General features: G+C 41.0%; 1 protein-coding gene across 9 annotated transcripts in view; it reads right to left on the reverse strand.

Annotated features, from left to right (window-relative positions):
* Positions 1 to 26755, reverse strand: part of Mprip (myosin phosphatase Rho interacting protein) — a 155361-nt gene that overhangs the window by 81322 nt on the left and 47284 nt on the right. For all 9 annotated transcript variants that reach the window (XM_023700154.1, XM_023700155.1, XM_004640309.3 and 6 more), the window contains exon 3: positions 20955 to 21020. In XM_023700154.1, coding sequence (XP_023555922.1) covers positions 20955 to 21020 — 66 coding nt within the window. The remainder of the gene's footprint in view (positions 1 to 20954; positions 21021 to 26755) is intronic.

Genomic DNA, 26755 nt, shown 5'->3' on the forward strand with positions numbered 1-26755 from the left:
TTGTTCTAAGTAGGTGCCTTAGACCACTGAGTCATCTCACCAGCCCCCCCTCTGTGTTATTCTCAAAGCCAACAGAGTATCAGCTGCAGAACCTGTCCAGTCCAGGACAGTAAGGATCCTATTGTTGATATTCAGGAGATGATTGGGTCCATCAAGGAGCGGCTTATTCATCAGAGGAGATGAGATAAACTACCTTCCTCCAACCTTTCTGGAAGTTAACCATCATTAACCTTTGGGCTTTCAATCAGGAGAACCTAGAAAATTTCATTTATAAAAATGTCCTCATAAACAGCATTGAGACAAATTATAGATGGTTCATTTTCAGGTTGTGAACACAGAGTCTACATACACACATATTCACATCTCCTGCCAAGTACACTCAAAGAGCTATACAGGCCCAGAGTAACAACATGGCCAACAGGATATACAAGGGAATAGCAACCAGGCATGGTTGAGCACATACAAGCTTGAGCCTTGCCTGGGCTACTACTTAGTGAGACCCTATCTCACAATAAAAATAAAAAAGGACCCAGTAGGAAGGCACTGGGTTCAATACCCGGTACAACAACAACGGAACAGCAGCACAGAAGTAGATGGCAGAGAAGGTAGAAATTCTTTTTTCTGCTGAAGCCCTAAATCCTAATAAAAATAATCATAAAGGAGAAAAGATACAAACTCTCAAGAAAGCTGTAGCAGTCAACAGTAGGCAGAAGTTATCAATTAAATTTTGGAAAAGGGTGGTGGTGCTGGATGCATGGAAAGTAACAGTGGGGCAGAAAAAATGTGGTGGTAGTGGGGCAACCCTGGTCCAGAATACCAGGAAGTTCAGAGTTTAGAGGCCCCAGAGGTCCCCAATAGAAGAGGACTGTTCAATACCTACAGCCAGACACCAGGGGTTCAGCTAAGTAGAAATTTCCAGTATCCTAGCAAGGAGCCACCAGACAGTTACCTGACTCCTGACTTGTATGGGCAACACAAATAGCTTGGGGCTAGGGAGGCAGGAGTAACTGCTGGAAGCATCCAATGAAGTCTGCATTCTGAAAGCTGAGGTGCAATCCCAAGTCATTTTGTGCCTAAAGGTTCTCCAAAAATGGAAGTGAGAAGGTTTGTGTTTGGGGAAACTGACCAGCTGAGGAAAAAGATTTCCTAAACTGGCAGTGTTCAAATAAGGGTGTTTATGTATGGGGACATTCGAAGGCCATCCCAAAGGAGCAAGTTCCTACCACACTGTCCTCCTAATGAAGTATCTATCACTATGCACTCTCCCAACTCCATTTTAAATGCCACCATGACTTTGAAAAAGTCAAGACTAATCAAAAGGGAACTAGGAGAATGCATGCTAGGACAGAGAGAGAATACAACTTCAAATAACTGAAATGAATAGAGAAAATTTCACATGCAGGAAATATAATTAAAGGTTCTAAAGGGGGACATACACAGAACCAAAAGTGAGCTGTAAGAAATTGTAATAACTGGAGCAAGAATACAACAGAAGAGTTACAGGGCAGGGTGAATGCAACCTTAGGCACAAGACAGCTATGCACACATAGTAATATTAGAGATGTCCAGGGAACCAGCAACTCAACCCAGGGGTTCCAGAATCAGACAATAAGGAATACAAAGAAATTCACAACAAATTGAGCCAAACATTCTGGACCGGGGCAGAACTTTCCACATTTTAACAGTGAAAGAACCCAGGTTTATACCAAGGTATATATGTGCAATTTTAGACCTCTAGTAATGAAGAGAAATTTCAAATAGTTTCAGAGGAAACATTCAGTTCATTTATAAAGGATTGGAATCAGACCTGTGTACATGAACTTCTCACCAGCAAGCGTTGGAGTTAAGGCAAAGAACAATGCCCTTAGAATTACAAGGGAAAACTATAGTCATAGCTTGGTAACTTGATGAACCAAGTTGCTAAACCAAGTAGTACTCATCACCTTTTGACAAAAAAAAAAAAAAAAGTTTTAGCCATCAGTGATCCCATCAGTCTCCTGGGAGCTTACAAATAGTATAGAACTCCAACATCTTCATCATTACTGTATTGTATTTTTGTGCATGTTAAGTGTTAATCATGGGTTGCAAAAAGGCTGGTAGTGATAACATTAAGCCTAAAAGTCTAATTTTAGCCCAGTAAAATGTGAATAGGGAATTTCCACAAATTAATTCTTTCTTTCTTTCTTTCTTTATTTTCCCCCCATAATTTTATTGATAAACAAATAGCAATGAGACAGTTTCAAATCAAATTGGTAGGACAGTTTCAATAATTAACACATTGCATACATTCTTCCTAGTGTTTAATTGCTGTACAAGATGCAGACTTGATATCCTATTTACAAACACCATTAGAACAAATCACTCTATTCATTAAGAGAATGTAACTATATATCTATCCTAACCACTTTGAATACACAGATACAAAATGGACATTCATCTGTATCCCTTTTTTTTTTTTTTGTTAAGTTCCATTATTTGAATCTTATAGGTGTGTAAACTCAGCAAAATATTCTAAAAGAGTCCAGTAGCCCATAATAGTATGGGGTCTTCCGCTTGACTGGCAATGTCAGAAATTGTTGACCTGAGTCCCTTATAGCTCAACATAACAGCATGGCTTTACTTCTTATATTTCGTTTTTATACTTTTCTGCTGGATGGTTAAGACCAAGGTAAAGCAGGACCTATGCAACAAGACTTGTAGCTTTTGGGTCTGATAAGGTCAGTGAAATCCCCTCAGGATTTATCCTGAGATCCTGTACCTCAGATTGTAGATCCTTTGTCAGTGTCAGCCATGTGGATGAGTCACAGCCATTGCTTGGCCAATGTGCTCTCTGTGAAAGCCTGAATGTTTTCTCTCCAAATGACTCTCCTTAGGCACACTCTACATCATCGATCACTTTCCTCTTTAGCCCCATAATCTCCTTGATCAGAAAATTTAGGACACTACTGAGTTACATGACGTTACAGTACAGGTTCTCATATGTCCTGAGTCTTAATTGACCTTAGAAGGCTAGCGCCAAAATGTTGGCTTTCCTTGCAGCCCTCCTTTTTCTCTAATTTTGGTCTGCAAACTTAGGTTGTTAACCATCAAGAAGACAAGCTTATTGTTATTACCATACATTATTTCTAATTATATTATTTCTTTTTTGAGATGGGGTCTTGCTGTGTAATTCAGGTTGACCTTGAACTTTCTAGTAGTCTATGCTGGCCTCAAACTTGTAACAATCCTCCTACCTCAGCCTTCCAAATCCTAAGATTATAGGCATGCACCATTGTACCTGGAAATTCTATTGTTTCCTACAGGGATTATATTGTTCATTATGAGTTCTAAAACAAATTAATGACAATGGGGCAAATGGCTCAGTGAGGGGTTACTAGGACAAAGAATCTCTGTCATACACAGCTGTCCACAAATAATAACAGAAAGTTTCAAGTTCAACAGAGATAGTTAAAAAAAAAAAAGCAAGCAAGCAAATAAAAGCAGAGGTAAGTAATTTTTTTTTTTTTTTTTGTCTTTCTGAAACAGTCTTCCTATGCAATTTAGGATGACCTAGAGCTCACATTGTAGCCCAGGATGGTCTTGAATTTCCAACAATCGTCCTGCTTCAGCTTCCCAAGTGCTAGGATTACAGGTGTGCAACAACATGCCCAGCTAAGAGGGTGATTATTAATAGCAAGAAAAACAAATGCTACATGAGAAAGGATACAATCCAACAGTACTACATGGCTTGATGTGTACACTTTTACATTGGCATAATAATGAAATGCTAATGACATAAGCCCAAAATTAACTGAGTATGGCCATCTGGGCAGAAGGAAGACAGCAGCAGTGACTCTATGTATGTCTGAACACGTGTGTGGAGATGCTTGCATGAAGGGCAGACAGGAGAAAAGAATTAAATCCTATTTTATACTACATAAAAACAACAGATACTATATTTTGAAATTCAAGAAGTAGCAAGTATAAACATGTTACTTATGAACACAGGGGTAAATACCAGCATACCCTGGCTACAGAAGTTGGGAACACCTTCTTCTGGGAGTTGGATTCAGGGGTAGGAAGCCCAATCTAGTTGCTACAAAGCTGACTTTTTATGTTTATTTTTTCAATCTATTATTGTTCTTTTTATCATATTTTAAAGAGAATAAAAAATTGTAAAAAAATTTAGAAATTTCACTAAACAAAATGATCAGAATTCAACAATGGTTGTTATACTGCATGTTCTTGTCCTCAAATTAGTTGCTCAGATAACCAGACATAAACATACAAAATTGGTCAAAAAATTAGAAAGGAAAAAAAGTACGCATTAGCTGTTTGTTTCAATAAAATAAGCAGTACAATTATCCAAGTTATCCCACGCATACAGACATGTATTTATTTTTTCCTTCTTTTTCTCCTTTCCCTCATCCTAACTGTTCCTTCCCCTTGAAGAGTTTCTTTCCCTTTCATTGTATCTATTGAAACTTTAGATTTTATTTACTCTTTTAGATTCTTTTAATAGGGAGACAATACAATGTTTATACATTCTGCTCTGATTTATTTCATTTATGAGTACAGTCCCTGGTTACATCCATTTACCTGTAAAAGCCTCAAGTTTATCCTTCTTTATAGTTGGGTAATACTTCATCATATAAAAATATCACAGCTTTTTTATCCATTTCTCAGTTGATGGGCATCTAGGTTGTTTCCAAGATTTGGTTATGATGTACTGTGTTGCTATAAACATGGTTGCACATATATGATTGTGGTATGATGTTTACACTTCATTTGGAAAAATACTCAGTAGGGGAATATCTCCTTTAAATAGGACCTTCAATCCTAGTTTTTTAAGCACCCTCCACAGTAATTTCCATAGTGGTTGAATCAGTTTGTATTACACCAACAACAGAGAAGGTGTAGCCTCTACACCACAGCCTCTCCATTTGCTATTAGTTGACTTCTTGAGGAAAGCCATTCTTTCTGGGGTGACATGGAATCTCAATGACCAACATGTTGAACATTTTTTCATAATTTATTTGCAATTTACATTTCTTCATTTGTGAAGTGAATACTCATTTCAGATGCCAATTTCTGAATTGGGTCTTCGAATTTTTTCTTTTTTCGTGGTACCGGGGATTGAACTTAGGACCCCACGCTTGCCAGGCAAACACTTATTCTACTGAGCTATCTCCCCAGCCCCTGGTCATAGAATTTTGGGAGCTTGATTTTTTTTTAATTTTTTTTTTTCTTTTCAAAGTTTTACTGATAAACATATAGCAATGAGACAGTTTCAAATCAAATTGAAAGTACAGTTTCAACAAATAATACACTGCATATACTCTTCTTAGTGGTTAATTGCTGTACAAGATGCAGACTTGTGATCCTACTTAAAAATAAAATTTTTTATACACTCTAGATAGAAGCCCCTTGTTTGAGGGAGAGTTGGCAAAAATGTTCACCCAATTTATGGATTTTGTTTTTACTTTGTTGACTTACTGACATGCAGAAACTTCAGAAAAAGATGAAATCCCTATTGCTGATTCTCTGAAATATTTTCCATGTTTGTTTTTGTTCGTGAACTCTCAACCTACACTGTGTCTTTAAGATTTCTACCAACTTCCTCTTAAAGATTTATTATTGTTGTTGTTGTTTTTTAAGTATTTGGTATAGGGTATTACTACCCATCACGTACTCCTAATGATTCTGTTTTCAACCTCCTCAGCACTGGGATTACAGGTGTGCACCACCGTGCCCAGTCTAGGGGACCAACTCAGCAAGCTCAGTGGCGGGGTCAGCGTGGTACATACTACCAGGGATCAAATCCCGGCCCCTGCACTTGTCTAAGCAAATAATTTAAATCTTTGATCCATTTTGACTGTAGTTTTGTGCATGGTGATAGACATGGGTCTAATTTTAGCCTTCAGCATGCAGAAAGCCAGTTTTTCCAGCACCATTTATTGAAGAGGCTATCTTTCTTCCAATGAACATGTCTGGCTGACTCCTTCATCAAATATAAGGTGGCTGAGTGTGTTAGTAGTTGTGTCTGTATCTCCTAACCTCTTCCACTGATCCTCAGGTCCATTTTATTGCCAGAATCATGCTGACTTTATCACAGTAGCTTTGTAGAATAATTTCAAGTCAGGGATTGTGATGCCTCTTGCCTTGCCTTTGCTGCCCAGCACTGCTTTTGTTGTTCTAGGTCTCTTCTGATTCCAGATGAATTTTAGGAATGTTTTTCTCTAGACCTGTGAGGTATGCTAATGGTATTTTAATCGGGATTGCATTGAATCTGTGTAACACTTTTGGGAGTATGGCCATTTTCACAATGTTGGCTTCTCCAATCCACGAGCAAGAAATATTGTTCCATTTTCTGAAATCCTCTTCAATCTTTTTTTCAGAGTACTGTAATTTTCACTGTATGGATCTTTTACTTCCTTTGTTAGATTGGTTCCTAAGTATTTCATTTTTTGGATGTTCTTGTGAAAGGTGTGGTATCCCTCAAATCTCTCTCCGAGTGTTTGTTGTTTGTGTACAGAAATGCTATTGATGTCTGAGTGCTGATTTTGTACCCTGCTATGCTACTAAATTTGGTTATTAAATCTACAAGTCTCTCAGTAGAGTTTTTGGAGTCCTCTATGTAGAATACCATGTCATCTGCAAATAATGATAATTTCACTTCTTCCTTTCCAATCATTATTCCTTTTATTTCTTTCTCTTGTCTGACTGCTCCAGCTAATATTTTCAGAACTCTACCGAATAAGAGTGGTGATAGTGGGCATCCCTGTCTTGTTCCTGATTTTAAAGTGAAGGTTTTCAGTTTTCGTCCATTTAGTATGATACAGGCTGTCGGGTTTGTCATAGATGACTTTTATCAGATTGAGGTAAAGACCATCTACTCCAATTTTCTGTAGGGTTTCTAATCATGAATGAGTGTTGGACTTTGTCAAAAGACTGTTCTGCATCTACTGAGATGATCATGTGTTTTGGTCTTTGGCTCTGTTGATACAGTATATTAATTTATGGATTTGTATATACTGAACCATCCCTGCATTCCTGGGATGCACCTCACTTGGTCATGATGTACAATCTTCCTGATGATTTGCCGCATTCTGTTTGCTAGTATTTTACTGAGGATTTTTGCATCTATGTCCATTAGGGAGATTTGCCTATAGTTTTCTTTTGGTTGGATCTTTCTCCAGTTTTGGTATCAGGGTAATAGTGCCTCCAGGAATGAGTTTGGGAGAACAGCTTCTCTTTCAATTTCCTTGTAGAGCTTGAGAAGATTTGGCATTAAATCTTCTCTAAATTTCTTGTAGAATTCAGCTGTGAATCCATCAGGACCTGAGCTTTTCTTTGCTGGTAGGTTTTTATTACATTTTCAATTTCACTGACTGATATTGAGGTATTCAGAATTTTTGTATCTTCTTGATTCAGGTTTAGCAATTCATATGTATCTAGGAATTGGTCCATTCTTTCTTTGTTTTCCATCATGCCAGCGTAAAGATTTTAGAAATAGGTAGTGATGATCTTCTGAATTTCTATAGGGTCTATAGTGATTTTGCCTTTTCATTATTTCTATCATGAATCTGAATTTTTTCTTTCTTTTTTTTATACAAGGTTGGCTAGGGGTTTGTCGATTTTATTTATTCTTTCAAAGAACCAAGTTTTCAGTTCATTAATCCTTTGTATTTTTTTCTTAGTCTCTATGGCATTAATTTCTGCTCTGATCTTTATAATTTCCTGTCTTCTTTGGCCTTTGGACTTGATTTACTCTTCTTTTTGTAGAAGCTTGAGGTTCATGTAGCTTAGTTTTTAAACTACACACACAGTTTAAACTGTGCTTTGGAGAACTAAAGCCCCAAGATGACTTTAAAATTCCCATCTAGTCCATTTCAGGCTTCCTATGTATCAACAGAACACAAGATTCAAGGGTACCACTGAGTCACAAAGAAAAAAAAAGGTATAAAATACCCTTTCTGTAAAACAAGACAAAAAAATACATATTAATGAACAATCAGCAAAACTTTCTAAGGACTTGGGGCACTGGTAAAAGCTCCAGAGGCCCCCAGGTTACCAAGTCCAGTAGTGGGCACTTCTCATGGGTGGGTATGTTTCTACATTATTCTCTCCACTGAAAAAAAGAAACATTTTCTTATCACATCTTTACTGAGGATATCACTGCAGGTAAGTTCATTCAGCTGCCTAACAAGTCACAGAACAATCACTTCTAAGCCTCCAAGACATTATATAATTCATATACTTGAGTCTGGGGGAAATAAAACATTAAAGCAAGTAAGTAGGTGTGTTCTAAAATTAGACAAATACTTTTCTTTTAGCTAGAAAAAGGCGAACAACCTATGGAGGAAACAGGCAGGACCCAACATTGTCCTGCTTGTTGTTGAATGCTTATCCAACATTCAGATAAGTGGGGTTTTACTCAAAGGTGCATATTCTGTGAAACAGACCTAAACTCTCTTCCATATCTTCAAACTACTGGTACAGCCAGCCTCAAGGTTATCTTAAAAGCACATACCTGTGACCTCTCAAATAGCCAGGAAATGGAGGAACAAGTCAATAGGACATATGCACAAGGCCACAGTTGCCCTTCTGTAAGTATCAAAGCAATGAGAATAGCTTATCCTTGGTGTAGCCATTCCACCCTCCTCCACCAAGGCCCACAGCAGTAAGACAAAGAGAAGCCAAGGAGACAACATGGCTGTCCACTGCATCACCTTATATGAGTGTCCATTTTGCTTTACAGAGCCTCTAAAGGAAAGAAAAAAAAAAAAAAAAAGCTGAGACCTGTAGAGCAAAAATTTACTCTCCCTTTCCTGCTTGGCACAGTAAGCTGAACCCAAGGGTTTGATGGAAGAGAGAACATGAACAGAATAAAAATAAAAACTAGAAAGCCTTCAGGAACTCACGCCAGGAAGGAGAGCTAGAAGACAAATTCCAAATGTCTGCCTTTGCAAACAGACCTTTCTGAGGAGGCAGCTATCATCTCGAGGATGTTACACATGATGCAAGGCTCAGCATTCACTTTATGTACAAGTAACTAGGGTACATCTGCCATATACTGTACCACTTCCATCTCTGCAGCTCTAGTGATGGCCACTTGACACATAACTCAACACAATTGCCACAGATACGGACTACAAAGTGGAGGAGTTAAGGTCTAGTCATATGAATGTGAGTCTGGTTGAGAGCTGTACTGTGAGTGTGTGTGTGTATGTGTGTGACACTGCCCAACCTGGGTAGCAGGGATATTGCAGAAGACATGCTAGATAAGAGAAATGGATAACATAGGCAATTTCAACAGAATAACTGGCAGGACCAAAGGATTGTATGGGTTGTTTCCTGCCATGGGCTGTGATATGATGCTCAGGAGACAGCTATGGCATTACTGTGACATGGTAAAGACCCACTTTAAACTACTACCTGAACTGCAGCCCAAATGCCAGCCTTCATACAGAATCTCACCCCGGTGTGCCTGTTTTTTTTTTTTTTTTTTTTCCCCCCTAACCCTTGCTTATAGAGCACAAATTATGCTCTGTCCTCTATCTCAGAATAGGGTCCCAAAAGCTAGATACTAGAGGAGTCTCACAACAAGACACTGTCTCACACCCCTGGGCACACCACAGCCTCTTGCCCATCTCCTCCTCAATCACCACTTTCTCATCTCCACATCCTTAAAGATCCTGGAAAGAGTCACAGTTGTTCCAAAGTCAGGCAAGGCATAAGGAAAGGGCCCTGGACAAGGACATACCACCTAGTCATTGTGCTGGAACAGACAGCATAGCAATCACTGTGGCAGACGGCACATGGAAAGTTCTGCTAGATGGACACCATGAGGCATATCTGTACTGTGACAGCTCAGCAGCTCTTTAAGGACCCTGGCATGGTCACACAAATCGCTGCTGTGAGGACTACTGGCAGAGGCAGAAATCCACTGGGAAGTGACTGTGAAGATCCCCTCTCCCTCCCTGGGTCTCAGTTTCCTCATCTGTCACAAGTGAGGATTGAATTAGAGCATGTCTTTAAGGACCCTCCATTCTAACACATGTGTTTACCAATCTCTTCGTCCTACCAGCTACAGCTAGAGCAGCCACATGTCAACAGGACTACAACACAATCTGGTGCTGCAGATCATGTGCCTTGCTGAAAAGCCATTGGGAATTAGGGTGAGGTCATGAGTATGCTATAGACCTCACACTGGTCAGTAGAATCTTCAGATCTCAGTTGTCTAAGTGCATGAAGTTAAGAGGTAGCAAGGCTCTTTGCTCACTGTGGGCACTTCATGCTTGCAACAGATGGCAGTCACCCAACATCATCTGTACTCATAATTCCACAAAGGTGTGAAAGCTTCTGTTCTGGCTCATTCTGGCATAGAAGCGGTCTTCAAACATTAACTAAGTAAGGCTGTGGAATGTCTGGGTCAGAATAGCTCCACCCACTAGGTCTATGACCTATGGCTACAGGCAAGAATGCCAGCTCTGCCTGGAAAAACCCTTAACCTTGGGGAAGTCACTGCCTAACACACCCTAACTGCCCTGCCCCCACCCACCTTGACAGCCATCTAATGCAAATACAGTGAGAAAACCTATCATTATGATTCATACATGATTTTTTTTCCTGTGGTGTTAGGGATGGAACCTATGGCTTATGAATGTTAGATAAGCATCCTACCACTGAGCTACACCCCAGCCAACATATGATTTCTTTTAACTTTGGTGCTGACCATGGAGTCTAGCTAGTCCAACGAGGCAATAATGAGGCATACGTAGAAGTAGGCCTGGATTCTGTGTAAGGATCCCTGTGTCCTGTGGATGGGCACCCCTGTACACTACAGCTAAGCATCAGCAGCACCTCTTCACTTGAAGCACAAGACCAAAAGACCCCACTAACTGTTTCATCTTCAGCTAGCTGATGGGAATCAGGGCAACCTCGCATTGAACTCAAGAAAATGATTCACCATGTGTTAAGACTTAGGAGAGAGGGCTATCCATCACCCTCCCACTTAGGCAGAGGTGCAGACAGAAGCCCAAAATCAAAATTACCTTCATAAGTATAGAAGGAAAAAGTTACACCATTCAGATTTGTCTCTCCAACATGACAAGTTTCCCTGTGAGTCCAGCTGAGGTGGGTGTCTTAGTTACTCTTCTGTCGTTGCTGGAACAAATACTCGACACTCAAAATGAAGGAAGGAAAGGTTTACTTGGCTTACAGTGACTGGAGGTTTCAGTCCATACTCAGCTGGCTCCAAGGCAAAGAGGCACATGGCAAAGAAAAACCTTACATGGTGGCAGCAAAGAGCAGGAGAGCAAAAGGAGTAGCAGCAGCTCAAGCAGCTAGCCTTTCTTCCCTCCTTACATTGAAATGCAAATTACCTGCCCCAGGACAGGTGCAGCATTCAAACCCACAATAATCAATCTCAAACTCCAGAAGCTGCCCCAGCCCTATGACTGCATGAGGCTTTGGGGGGGAGGGGTCACCTGTACACAAACCATAACAGTGGGTCACAGTTATAATTGCACAAAGGCCTTCAAGGACTGATATTTGAGAGGCTTCTTGTTCTCTTACTTGCACTGCCAGGCTTATTCTGTATCTTTTACTTAAGAAATAAACACAAGACCAGGACAGATTCCTAAAGACAACCAGGGGTCTTTTCTTCCTTCCTCACCCTCCCTCACAAACAGGATACTCAGAAGGAAGACTACTGAATTGTTCTCTCTGAGAAGCTTGTCTCCTAAGCTGACTGGAGCTGCCACACCCCAGGGAAACCCATCTCTCACCTCCTCTGTAGAAAAGGCTAACTCTTCCAGACCTTTTGTACACAGACTTTTTGTTGTTGTTAATCTTTTATTTATTTATTTGGTACAGGGTATCGCCTCACAGCTTGGACTCGTAGTGATCCTCCTGTCTCAGCTCCCCCAGGTGGCGTGTACCACCATGCCCAGTTTCAGTAGCTAGCACAGTGCACCTAGGGTTCTGTGGCTAGCATGCCATGTGTTACCAGAGATTGAACCCAGGACGCTGCACTTGCCAGGCAGACGCTTAGATTGTCGAGCTGTCTCCCCAGCTCTGTACACAGACATTTTCTAATTTTGTCTCACTCTGAAAACACATGCCCTGTCAGGAGGAAAATGATGGCGCCAAGCAAGGACTATCCCATTCATTCATCAGAGATGTGTCCTCTCTTGTTTTTATCTATGCTGGCTCAAGTCTAGATGGTAGCAGCATCCCTAAATCCCCTGCTGAGTTCCCCAGATCAATGAAGAACCAGAGTGAGGAGTCACTTTCTGCTGACACAGAGGGTATGTATCAGTAGAGGTCTGCTGGAAAGGAAATGGCTTCTGCCACTGCTCTTCTGGCCAGCTTCTGAGACTGCCACTACAACTCTTCTAAGCTGGCCTGGCATCATCTCTCTGGAAACTATCCAGAAAGATCCTATCAGCTCTTCTGTTTCTGTAGCAGCTCCCTTCGGTCATATCCTGACTGGCTCAATAATGGCCTCTACAGGGGCTGGTGAGATGGCTCAGTGGTCTAAAGTACCTACTTAGAACAAGCTTAGCAAAGCACAAGGACCGTGGTTGAATCCCCCAGCACCACATGCCAGCCAGCCCCGCCCCCGAGCTGGCCACACTGACACTACACACACACACACACACACACACACACACACACACACAAATAAATAAATAAATAAAATAATTTTTAAAAAAATAATGGTCTCTACAGACATCGATAGTTTATTCCCCAGAATCTATGAGTAATTCTTGTACTTTGGCCAAAAAAAAAAAAAAAAAGGTCCCTTATGAATAAACTAAGAAATAGACTCTGATCTACCTAGGTGGGCCCTAAATGTGACCCCAAGGGTCCTTTACGAGACTAAAAGACAGTTTTACACATAAAAGGGAGAGGTACTGATGGAAACGGGTTGCAGGAAGGTGATAAAGCAGCCACTAGAGTCTGCAGATGGCAAAGCTAGAGGACTGCCCCAGAATTACGAAGGGAACCAATCTTGCCCATACCTTGGCATGGACTCTTGGCCTCTAGAACTAAGAATAAACCTGAAGACATATTATTTTAAGCCAGTAAATTTGTGGCAACTTGTTATGGCAGCCACAAGAAAAAAGAACACCTACTATGCTGTTTGTGTGATTAGTACCTCTCCCCAGAAGGAAAGTGCCTGCAGTTCACTCTGACACACCTCAGAGCAGGTGAGCACATGGCACAATAGGAGGGTTCCCCTTCCTTAAGATCTTCACTCAGGGTCAGCCAAATAGCTCAGCGGATTAAAGCGCCTGGCAAGCAGGAACAGGAGCAGAGGGCAATTCAGACTGGGCGTGGTGTTGTGCCACCTGTAATCCCAGCTCTGGGGAGACTGTAAACAGGCAGATTACTATGGGATCCCTATGAGTATGATCTAGTAGTGAGATCCTGAACATCCTGTGGACCCTTCCCTAAAAAATAAAAAAACAAAAATAAAAATAAAAAAAGATCCTCACTCAGTTCACATGTGTCTCTTAAACCCTGCCAGCACCACCCGTCCTTGGCTCAGAGAGCACCATCACTGAAGACATTCCCTTCCCTCCCTTTCCTGACCTAAGAAAAGATCCTCTTAAAGGGGGTTCTGAATGAGAAAAGAGTAGGAAGATTAAGATATTGGCACATTAAGCTGCCTGGCCACAGCTGATGCCTTCAACTGGCTGGTTCTGCTGATTGTTTTCCAACTAAAAGTTTTACCTGTCTCCTGGCAAAGTCCCAAACAAAGGGCCTGGTCAACACGCAGGTCAGGCTCAATGGCCAGGCCCAGTGTGAGGGGGCCCCAAAAGGTAAGGGTGGAAGGGATTTGCCCTGTATGATTTGGTGGCCTGGCACTGTGCTTACCCTACATGTGCAAGTGATGCATGCTTATTCATGAACTGGTACTAGCCACTTGGCTTCAGTTTTTCAAATCTAAATGTATTTTGTTGTGAACTCCCATAAAATGACTATTTTCTCTGACAGTTCTTTCTCTGCTGCTACATGATTAGTTTCCTAGCCAATTACTCAAGAGTTTTTCATTTCCTAGTCCACCTCTCTCCACTTGAGGGAGTTGCCCAGCCCATCATTACATCCTGCATGGTTCCATGCTCATCCTATGAGGAATTCTATCCCCAGCTCAACAGACATTGACTTGGGTGCCAGTAACAGTCCATCTTCCTGACACTTCCCTAGCAGAACTACTCCACTAACCAACAGAACTGCTGCTCCCATCATCTCTGTTGCCTCCTTCCTATAACAACAAGAGCTGTGCACACAGCAGCTAAACAGACAGCACCAAAGTGGAAAAGAGACATGGTCACTACGGTGCCAAGAAGTCTCCCATTGAGTAGTTAGCTGCAAACACACTGGGAAATCAGGGGAGCGTATCCAGGGGCTTAATTAAGAGAATGATATAGGAGGGCAGCTATGTGCCACTTGTACTGGGGAGGAAGACAGTCCCAAAACAGAAAGGCACTTGTTGGACACCCAAAGACACCAAGTCCCTCAGTGTAATCTGAAACTTGAACGTGGAGTTTTGTAGGGAGGTCTACTTAAAACGTTTACAAGAGAGACTCAAGACCAGAGTGGAGGAGGCTGGCAGACAGTTCTGACACCAGTCACTAACTATTCACTGAAGTGTTACTACTAATGTCCTTAGATTCAGGGCCAGTCCTTGAGGTGCCCACTGTCCCACAAGGGACACCCACAAGGAAATAAATGCAAAGTGTTCTCTATGCTCCAACAGGTGTTCTGAGGACAAGGGACACTGGAGGAGAGACTCAGTGTAATCTAGATGACTCAGAGTAACTTGAAGAATCTTTTAACCACCTGCACAGATTGACCTGTGCCTCCCCTTCCCTCCCCTCTCTGTCCTGCTAACTCCTTCTAGCAGGGTCTTCTCTAGCTTCTTCACTTTATGAAGGTCAGGTGTTCATGTAGGACACCTACAGCACAGGCACATGTTAGACAGCTTTGCATCACTATAACAAAACACTTGGCCTGGGCTACTAATAAAGACTTATTTTGGTTCACAGCTTTGGAGGTTCAAGCAGCACATCACAGGGGAAGAGTCAGAGTAGTGAGCACATCTGCAGCTAGAAAGCAGAAAGACATAGAAAAAGCAAGATCCCATACCGCTTCAGAGCCTCAATGGTCCATCAACTGTAGATGTTACTATAGAACCCAAAACCTCAGGATACGACTTTTTATTCCTTATTAAGTTGGAAACTTTCATCTTTTCAAGTAAGGTGTTTTATAGCTTCTCTTTGGCATGTCTGACTCACCCACACCACTATTCCTATGCTGTGGAGCTGTTCATAAGTAAACTAAAGGTTACTTGAACATAAGCCCTGAGATACTGCAACAGCAAATCTAATATGGCTACTATGCAGGAGCCAGGGGTTCGATCCCTGAGCCTGCCGTGCCAGCCCCACCCCCGGGGTGCAGTGAGACAGCAATTGAGACTGGGCATGGTGGCACATGCCTGTAATCCCAGCTCTTGGGAGGCTGTAAATAGGCAGATCATTAAGAATCCAATCTAGTAGTAAGACTGAACACCCTGTAGACCCTTCCCTAAAATTTAAAAAAAAAAAAAAATTAAAAAAAGTAATATGGCTACTGAGCTATTTTGAGATCACAGTCACATTTTTTTATAATAGTATATTGTTTTTGACTGTTGCATTTATTGGTTATTATTAATCTCTTACTGTACCTAACTTACAATTCTATTATAGCTATGAACATACAGGAAATCATACAATATATATGGGCCTCAGTGTTATGTAATTTTAGAGGTCTTAAAATATATAGACTACTGTAAACCCTCTGGGCCTCTGTCTCTATGACATGGACATGAACACCCATCAGGCAACACCGGTATAATAACTATATTAGTGAACTGCACAAAGAGCTGACCCAGGGACCAGGTCAGGCATACCACTCCTTCCAAACCTCTACAAGAAGAAAGATGATCTTTCCTCCCAGAAGACTTCTCTGGGTCCCTTACATCCCCACCACACACACACGCCCATTGCCTTTCATGGCAAATGCATCATGGTTCCTGCTACTGAGTTTTACCTTCATGTATCCATGTGAGTCCCCACAGGCCTGAAAGTGAAAAAGAAAGACCTCCCATGGTTGTGTCTTCCTCTACTGGTCTTTGTTATGGACCTCATAGTCACTATGGTCACCAAACAGATAAATAGCCAATGAATCCTGAAACTGAGGAAAAGGCAAGCTTCTCAGGCAGCCTGCTTGGCAGAGCTCTGGACTAGAGAAACAAAGTCAGAGCTCAGAGGAGCACTTCTTTAGGAGCACTAAAGGCCGTGGAGTGGTTAATCAATATGGATTTCTGCAGCAGACATTTTTAACTCATATTATAACAGATGAACCTTCAGTACATTATGCTAAGTCAAAACACAATTTTTAAAAAATGCAAGTATTATATGATTCTACTTATACAAGACCAGCAGCTCTTAACTTTAAAACTCTGAAATAACTTCTTTTTCTTCCTGCTGTAGTGGGATTCTTTACAATAAGCTACAACCTCAGTCCTTTTTTAATTTTAAGACAGGATCTCCCCTTAGTGTTCAGGCTGGGCTCACTCATAATCTTCCTCTCATTCAGCCTCCCACAGTACTGAGATTACATATTATAGACATTTGTCACCATGCACAACTAAACTCTGAAACCTCCTGGGCACTAACACAATGCCACTAGTGGAAAATTCCACACCAGATCTTCTGACAGGCAGCCATCACAATGCAGGTACAGTAAAAATTACCTTCAACCTATGTATATAAGGCACATATATGAAACACAAATGAACTTCTCTTGAGGGATATCTACCCCCAAGATATCTCATCATATGAACACAAATATTCAATTTAAAAAATATACCAAAATCCAAAACTTGCCTGCCAGAGCATTTCTTTTTTTTTTTTTTTTTTGAATGTAGACAACATTATTTTATTTCAAATGAAATTAAACTAGAAAATAATAAATTAAAGATAGCTTTTTAAAGGGCAATATGCAAAAGATACATAAAACCAGGCTTCTAAGTAAACTCATGGGCTCACACAATGGCATGGACCTAATGTCTCAGCCACTGGGCGGAGCATTTCTGATAAAGGACAACCAACATGTACGAGGTGCCTAGAAGAGTCAGATTCACAGAAACAAAGTAGAATGGTTGTTGCCTGAGATGGAGGGAGAGGAGTCAGTGTTTAATAAGAATACAGTTTGGGGAGATGAAAGCACTCTGGTTGCTGACGGTAGCTGCATAACAGCAGTGAGAATGCACATAATGTCACCAAACTATGTTGTTTTAGTTTGTTTTTGAGAAAATGTCTTGCTGTGCAGTTCAGGCTGGCCTTGAACTCATTCTGTAGCTCAGGCTGGCTTTGAACTCAAGACAGTCCTCTTTCCTCAGCCTTCAGAATGTTGGGATTACAGATGAGCACCACCATGTCTGGAAGAACTATGTGCTTAAACATGGCTAAGATGGTAAATTTTATGTTATATGTATTTTATCACAATCAAAACCAAACCTTTAGGTCATCTTTTTGCCTTGCTTCTAGGAAGGAAATGGAGAACAGGCCCACAATAGTGCTTTGGAGGCTCTAGATTGACAACACTAACATCACAGGTTTTTATCTGTCCCCAAGAACACCAGAAATAACAGAAGAACCTGTAGTCATGGGCAACCTACACTGGAAGCAGAAACAAGCAGAGGAGAGGGGCAGGCATATGGGTTTTTACATTCTTCATCTGACCCACTCCAGAAAAGCCAGGGGCCCAAGTACATTTCTCAGGCTGCTACTTGTCTGTGAGGTCACCCAGAGCCCACCTTACCTCCAATGGATTGGGGAAGTTTCCTTTCCTTTTTTGGGAAATGTGCCTCCTCTTCACACCCACCAATTACAGGGTATGTGGGTGTATCAATAAAAAGATTTCCCAAATAAGGAAAAGCAATTCCCATCTTATAGCCACACAGAAAGGCAACACAGCCTGCTGGCGCCTTCCAGCCAAGGTCTCTTAAGCAGAAAGGGCCTCTTAAGCAGCCTTGCCAGAACTGTGACTGCTACCTCCTGCTATTGCGCTGCAATTCCCAGGCATCCATCTGCTTCTCCAGGTCCCAGCCGAGAGAAACTGAGACAACCTTTTTCCCCTCACCATTCTCCAGAGCTCTCTGGAGGGTTTTTCCCTTCTGTGGAATAACCACTTAGGTCATCACAATACACTACTAACACCACCCTCATCTTACTTTCTCTTCTTTTCCACTCAATTTCTCTTTCAAGCTGAGAGTAGAAATCCTGCAGCAGTGCACCACAAAACTATGGAGTTAAACGCCACAAATATTTGCTAGGTCTTATATGCCCAACCCCTATGCCAGACAATGCAGAAAGATACCAAGAATTATCAGGGGCCAACAATGGGGTGTGGGTGTCAGTCTAAATGGTAAAATAGCATTTAAACAAATGAAAACAAATAGCAATATTGAATAAAAGTCAAATAACAATTCAAAATAGATTGTGACTATGTGTCAGAGGAACAGACCAGCCACAAAATACTATAGTTTAAGAGTACAACAGATCAGCAGGGGAGGGAGGACCACCAGACAGGCCTGGAGCTAAGTCTAGCAGGACCAAGAAGGCCAGAGGGGCCATGGTCTGCTGTTTCTAGGGACAAACACCCAAATGGAGGCACCTTGCAGGCACAGTGGTTCAATATCCTCCCTAGCCAAGAGCCACACACAGGCAGTTCGGCTAGCTCTTGGGTGGCCTGATGGACAGGGAGCCCACCAAGACCCCCCAAGACCGGGAACAGGCCCACTCATTCTATGATGGGAACTTTCTGTACCACCAGCAGGCCACAATTCCTTCATCTAGGAAATGTGACAGGTGAGTTTATGCTGCTGATCATCAAATCAAACTTACATTTTAATTTTTAAAAATAAATTTAAAGGGCTGGCAAGATAGCTCAGTGGACTAAACGCCTGTTTAGGCAAGCAAAGGGACTGGGGTTTGATCTTCGGCACCACATGCTGCACCAGCCCCACCCCAGGCATGCTGAACTGGTCACTGAGACCGGGCATAGTGGCACATGTCTGTAATCCCAGAGCTGGGGAGGCTGAAAACAGGAGGATCACTATGAGTCCAAGCTGCATGGTGAGACCCTATACCAAAATACATTTTAAAAAAAAGAAAATTAAGATTTAGAAATCACTGACTAAATTACCAGCGCTTCTGAGCCTAGGGACTGTTAACATTGTGGGCCAATACCTTTTTGCAACATGAACCATCCTTGACTTCACCTCCTTATGCCAGTAGCATGCACCAGACCTTGAAACACACTGATCCTACTAAGGACCACAGTTTTAGGCACGCACAGACAAAGACTTACAGTGTCTAGAGTTTAGCCCACATGAAACTGCCAGTGGACACTCTCCTGTTCCAGGTCTCAAGACCCACTGACCCAGAAGGAATACAACTCGTGGTTGCAAGAAGGCTTGAAGTTAGCATTCCTGAGTTTTGCATTGCTCCCTCTGGGGAACAGCCATGAAGGACAAATCATAGAGCAGACCACCAAGTAGGTATTGAACAGACTTCTTCAGCGTATAAAAGAAGAGCCTCCATGCCTGTTCCTGCCTGACCTCCACCCAGACTGCCTGAACCTGGAATGCTTCCTCCTACTTGACCTCCATCTCAACCACCTCCTTGTAATTCCCTCACGCGATCTTTCTGAAATAATAAGGAAAGGTGTTAGAAGGCAGAGGTGATGCTTCCCAGGCACTTGAACACAACTACTACCATTCTTTCTCATTCATATAGAAGTAATACTATTTTATTCCTAGAGGTGCTAGATGTATACATCATCCATGTTTTGGAAAGAACAGTACCAACTGCTGCCCCATTAGTCTTCCATCTCCAAAATCATCTGCCAGAAAGTGGATCATGCCCAAAGGCTTTCAGCTTTAGGCTTCTCCTTAACACTCACTCTTCAGAACAAGTCATTCCAAAGACTTCTTTCTCCACATTCTGGCATGGGGCCATCTTTACCCCAGTGCCACATGAAACACTACCCATTCCAGACCTAGGTTGCTGGGAAACCAATGTGGGCCACAAGTGTTGGCACCCAGATTACTGAAAAGTGGTGCTTGAGACAGCGTGTCCTCTGTCTATGCTGACACAGAGGCAGCCCAGTAACCACTTCTCTGTGCTTACACACCTGTGCCAAAGGGAATAATGGATCTTGCTGGACATCAGGGAAGTCCGAGGAACTCTGTTCTTTAGAAGGGTACATGGCCCCAGTACAGTATGAATGTCATCTGGCTCCTTCTATATTGTCACATCAAGATTAAATGGGACAACCCAAACCAATTACAGCTGAGAACTCAGCCCTCAAAAGATAGCATTTGAAGCCACCTGTCGCTATGCATTCCTGCAGATCCACAGCCTGTGCAAGGCCCTGCTGAGACCAAGGACTCTGTCCTTCTCTCACCCTTGACCAGAAACAACTTTCTCTCACCACAACCCTGAAAAACATATCTCTTCATACCCAAGGTCTATATACCAGTAATGGTGAACCTTTTAGAGATGTGTCCAAACTGCAATAAAGTCCCCACATATTCATTGCCAGGTGGCAACACTGCAATTAAACATGAATACTGAGGTTTTAGCTTAGAAAAAACTTAATACACTAACATCTTTTGTCTTAAAAGAAAAATAACACATGTGCCATAGATTTGCCACCACTGGTCAAGACTTTCATTGGGGTCTAGGTTTTCAAAGCCACTGGGGAGGCGGGGTGTGGAGGAGAGACACAAGTCCTTAATGTTCTAGACTCTAAGAGAAGCCTGAGCACTCACATACCATGCTATCTACGACACCACAACAAAGGATCTTGATGAAAGCCAAGGACAGAGAAGAGGCAAGGATAATACTCACCATCTCATCCAGGGCATATCGCAAGAGGCCATGCTCATAAAGGATGAAGAACCGTCGCTGCCATTTCTGCAATGAAGAATAGAGTCAATGGTTGGGGGGGAGGGTTCTGACCCCAGGTCCTAGAGGGTTTGGCCCCATATCTGACAAATCTGTATGTGAGGAATAATGGCTTTACTGCTTGTGTCTCTGTGACAGGTAGCAGGAAAAGACAGCCCCAAGCATAAGCAGTGACTCATTAGCCAGATTAGGGCCAGAAGAGGGGCCCAAATAATGACTTGTAATTCCACATGAGGTACTGGGGTTTACAAGAAAAGAAGCCACGTTTCAAAATTTGGAAACTGCTAGAAGTAGAAACCTATGTGGTCACCTTTCTGCATTCCTTATGGCAGTTGGCACAGAGCTATCACATGATTCATACTGACATTTATTAGATGAATGATCTGATGTAATATGGAATAATCTGAGAATACCAAGGCACTTGTTCACCATTTCTAAAACAAAATCTGAGAAAACTGCTATAAAAGGGGCTATTCTGATGATCCACTGGGAAACAAGATGAAGGCATCCAGGCTCTAAAATTTGGAGAAAATTACACAGCAAAGATTAAAAGGGAAGAGGGCAGGCATCAGTGAAAATAACAAATTACCCCAACCTGGGGTGCAACCAACTGAAAAGACATTTCCTTCTGTACCTAAAGACCAGGCCACTGGTTCTACCAGCTATTAAACAGCACTGAGAGCTAGAATAAAAAAGACTAGGAGAGTAGGTGTCTTCCTTTCCATTTGAAGAAAAGCCTTTCTCGTTTTGCTGAATTCACACACCTATAGTATTTAGATGCCAATGGAATACCCATTTCTGACAGGACTAAACAAAAAAATGGGATACAAAGGAAGGACCATTTTCTATCTGTATATGCAGAATAGTTAGGATAGATATATAGCTACTTTCACTTAATTCAATGAGAAGAAAGATTTGTACTAATAGTGTTTGGACAGGATATCCTCCTGTCTGCATCTTGTACTATGAATAACCACTAAGAAGATAACAATGTACAATCTATTAATTATTGAAACTGTCTTACTAATCAGTTTTGAAACTGTCTTATTGCTACTTGTTTCTCAATAAAAATAAAATAAAATAATTAAAAATTTTTTAAAAAGGAATGTTATCAGGGGTGATAGCAAACAGCTGTTGCAAACTTGTAACAGACATAACTAAATGGATATTGGATCAAATAAATGATTAGTCAAAACTGGAAAAGAAAAAAAAAAAAAGAACAGCCTTTCTCAAGAGGCTGTTTGCTTACATCATAATTAATAGGCACAGATCTTGAACTCTAGGAGCATCAGGAGGATCCAGAATCTATGTCCAACATTTCAAAAAGCCCAACATCATACAGATCTTCATGGCAATAAAAACCGTAGAACTAAACACGTCCTTTTGATCAGGGGTTAGACTTTTATCATCTGTAATAATGATTTTCCTTATCAGAAGCTAGAAATGGCAATTCTGAACAACCTTAATACAAAATAGCAAGATGAGCACATCTCTGGAAAGTGTACTTTGACTGGACCATTTGTCTAAAGCTTGCCCAACTGGGCAACAACATAAACAGTTTCAAAGTGCCTTGCTTACAAAGACCTGCAAAGACTGCTTCCAGGCTGGACATTGTGGAGACTGCCTGGGTATGTTTCCCAGAAACAATTCCAAGGCTCCTATACGTGGTCTTTGAAATGAAAGCCCACTCCAGAAAGTAGCACAAAGACCACAGATCCAGGGCCTGGGAGATAGCTCAGTAGGATAAGCACTTGCCTGGCAAGCTCAGGCTCCTGAGTTCAATTCCCAGTACCAAAAAAAAGTTCTTAACCACTGAAAAATGTGTGAAGTTCTCCAAGGTAGCTGTTGAATCAGAAAGAAAGACCAGAGATCCAACGCAAGGTCTGTCAGGACAGAATATACAGGGCCAAGCATCCCAGATGGGGCTGAGCAGCAGATAGTAGAAGGAAGGGTAAGGAGCTCTAGAGTTATGAGATGGGAAAGGAACAGAGGTGCAGCAGCTCACGCCTGTTAAAGGAGTGAAAAAAGAAACATAATTTTTTAACTGAAGCCAATCTAAATGGGCCTGCTGGCAAAGGAAAAAGCCACTGGCCAGGACACTGCTGATTTAACCATTTTACTGCTCTAACAGGCAAGAGTTCTCAGGAAAGAGAGGCAACAAAATGTTCAGCAGGAGCTGAGCCCAGGGATCTAAGTCCTCATCCTTTTTTCTTTCTTTCCTTTAATCTATTGCATCTATCAGATTTTATTTACTCTCAGATTCTTACCCTAGCGAGACAATACGATGCTTAGACATGCAAGTCTGATTTATTTCACTTATAAGTATGGTTTCTAGTTGCATCCATTTATCTATACAAAGCTCAAGATAATCTTTTTATAGCTCAGCAATACTCCATCGTGTAAAAATATCACATCTTTTCTATCCATTCCTCAGTTGATGGGCATTTGGGTTGTTTCCAAGATTTAGCTATGACAAATTGTGCTGCTACAATCATGGGTGCATACATATCACTGTGGTATGATCTTTTCAGTTCATTTGGGAAAAAAAAAAAAAAACAACCTCAGTAGGGGAATAGCTTGGTTGAATGGTTTTTTGTTTTTTTTTTTTTTTTTGCGGAACCAGGGATTGAACTCAGACCCTTGCGCTTGCCAGGGAAGCACTTATTCTACTGAGCCATCTCCCCAGCCCCTGAATGGGTGTTCTAAGCCCAGCTTTTTAAGGAATCTCCACACTAATCTTCACAGTGGTTGGACCATTCTGCACAACCACCAATAGTGGACAAGAGTTCCTTTTTCTCCAAAGCCTCTCCAGCATTTCTTATTGGATGAATTCTTCATGTTAGCCATTCTTTCTTGGGTGAGATGGAATCGGAGTACTGTTTTAATTTGCAATTCTTCAATGACAAATGATGTCACACATTTTTTCATATATTTACTTGTTTTCATCTGTGAAGTGTATATTCATCTCAGACGCCCATATCTGAATCAGGTCTTTGAACTGGGGGCGGGGGGCTGATTTATTTTAATTCTTTATATGTTCTAGATAAAACTCCTTTGTCTGAGGAAAGAAGCTAAAATGTTTTCCTAAGTCAATTTTCTTTTCACTTTGTTAGTGATTTCTTTGGACATGCAGAACCTTCAAACACATGAAATTGCAATTGTTGATTCTATGAAGTATTTCTTGCACAGTTTGGGTTTTGTTCATAACTCTCTAACTAGCCTTATGTCTTTATGATTTCTACCTACACTTTCCTGAAAAAGATTGTTTCTGTTTTAATATTTGAATCTTTGATCCATTTTGACTGTAGTTTTGTGCATGGTGATAGACATGGGTCTAATTTTAGCCTTCAGCATGCAGAAAGCCAGTTTTTCCAGCACCATTTATTGAAGAGGCTATCTTTCTTCCAATGAACATGTCTGGCTGACTCCTTCATCAAATATAAGGTGGCTGAGTGTGTTAGTAGTTGTGTCTGTATCTCCTAACCTCTTCCACTGATCCTCAGGTCCATTTTATTGCCAGAATCATGCTGACTTTATCACAGTAGCTTTGTAGAATAATTTCAAGTCAGGGATTGTGATGCCTCTTGCCTTGCCTTTGCTGCCCAGCACTGCTTTTGTTGTTCTAGGTCTCTTCTGATTCCAGATGAATTTTAGGAATGTTTTTCTCTAGACCTGTGAGGTATGCTAATGGTATTTTAATCGGGATTGCATTGAATCTGTGTAACACTTTTGGGAGTATGGCCATTTTCACAATGTTGGCTTCTCCAATCCACGAGCAAGAAATATTGTTCCATTTTCTGAAATCCTCTTCAATCTTTTTTTCAGAGTACTGTAATTTTCACTGTATGGATCTTTTACTTCCTTTGTTAGATTGGTTCCTAAGTATTTCATTTTTTGGATGTTCTTGTGAAAGGTGTGGTATCCCTCAAATCTCTCTCCGAGTGTTTGTTGTTTGTGTACAGAAATGCTATTGATGTCTGAGTGCTGATTTTGTACCCTGCTATGCTACTAAATTTGGTTATTAAATCTACAAGTCTCTCAGTAGAGTTTTTGGAGTCCTCTATGTAGAATACCATGTCATCTGCAAATAATGATAATTTCACTTCTTCCTTTCCAATCATTATTCCTTTTATTTCTTTCTCTTGTCTGACTGCTCCAGCTAATATTTTCAGAACTCTACTGAATAAGAGTGGTGATAGTGGGCATCCCTGTCTTGTTCCTGATTTTAAAGTGAAGGTTTTCAGTTTTCGTCCATTTAGTATGATGCAGGCTGTCGGGTTTGTCATAGATGACTTTTATCAGATTGAGGTAAAGACCATCTACTCCAATTTTCTGTAGGGTTTCTAATCATGAATGAGTGTTGGACTTTGTCAAAAGACTGTTCTGCATCTACTGAGATGATCATGTGTTTTGGTCTTTGGCTCTGTTGATACAGTATATTAATTTATGGATTTGTATATACTGAACCATCCCTGCATTCCTGGGATGCACCTCACTTGGTCATGATGTACAATCTTCCTGATGATTTGCCGCATTCTGTTTGCTAGTATTTTACTGAGGATTTTTGCATCTATGTCCATTAGGGAGATTTGCCTATAGTTTTCTTTTGGTTGGATCTTTCTCCAGTTTTGGTATCAGGGTAATAGTGCCTCCAGGAATGAGTTTGGGAGAACAGCTTCTCTTTCAATTTCCTTGTAGAGCTTGAGAAGATTTGGCATTAAATCTTCTCTAAATTTCTTGTAGAATTCAGCTGTGAATCCATCAGGACCTGAGCTTTTCTTTGCTGGTAGATTTTTATTACATTTTCAATTTCACTGACTGATATTGAGGTATTCAGAATTTTTGTATCTTCTTGATTCAGGTTTAACAATTCATATGTATCTAGGAAACCATTCCTTCTGTTTTCCATCCTCTGAGACTAAAGACTTGAAGTAGGTATTGATGACCTGAATTTTTATAGTCTACAGTAATTTTGCTCTTTGTATTCCTTATTTCATGAATTTGAATTTTTTCTTTCTTTTTTTAGGTAAGGCTGGCTAGGGGGTTTGTCGATTTTATTTATTCTTTCAAAGAACCATTTATTCTTTGTATTTTTTTTCTTAGTCTCCATTGCATTAATTTCTGCTGTGATCTTTATAATTTCCTGTCTTCTTTGGGCTTGATTTGCTCTTTTTTTTGTAGGAGCTTGGTATTGAAGATTGTTTATTTGTACTTTTTCTGTTTTCCTGATGTGAGAATTTATCACTATAAATTTCTCTCAACACAGCTTTCATTGCATCCCACTGGTTCTGGTAAGATGTAGTTGCATTTTTGTTTGATTGTAAATACTGTTTAATTTCTTCTTTAATTTCATCTGTGAGCCATTTATCAGGAGGGTGTTATTTAATTTCCATGTATTTATGGAGGCTTTCCTGTTTTGTCAATGATTTCCAGTTTCACTGCATTATGGTCAGATAATATGCATGAGATAATTTCAATTCCTCTGCATTTATTTAAACATGCTCTATGTGCTAGTACAGGATCTATTTTGGGGAACATCCCATGTGCAGCTGAGAAGAATGTGGATTCTGATACTGTTGCATAAAACACTCTGTATGGCTGGTGAGATGGCTTAGTGGTCTAAAGCACCTACTTAAAACAAGCTTAGTCAAAGCACAGGGACCGCGATTCAATCCCCCAGCACCACATGCCAGCCAGCCCCACCCCCTGGTGGGCTGAGCTGCCCCCCCACAAATAAATAAATA

This window comes from Octodon degus, unplaced genomic scaffold (assembly GCF_000260255.1).
Source record: "Octodon degus isolate 3935 unplaced genomic scaffold, OctDeg1.0 scaffold00122, whole genome shotgun sequence".
NCBI classification, from domain to species: domain Eukaryota; kingdom Metazoa; phylum Chordata; class Mammalia; order Rodentia; family Octodontidae; genus Octodon; species Octodon degus.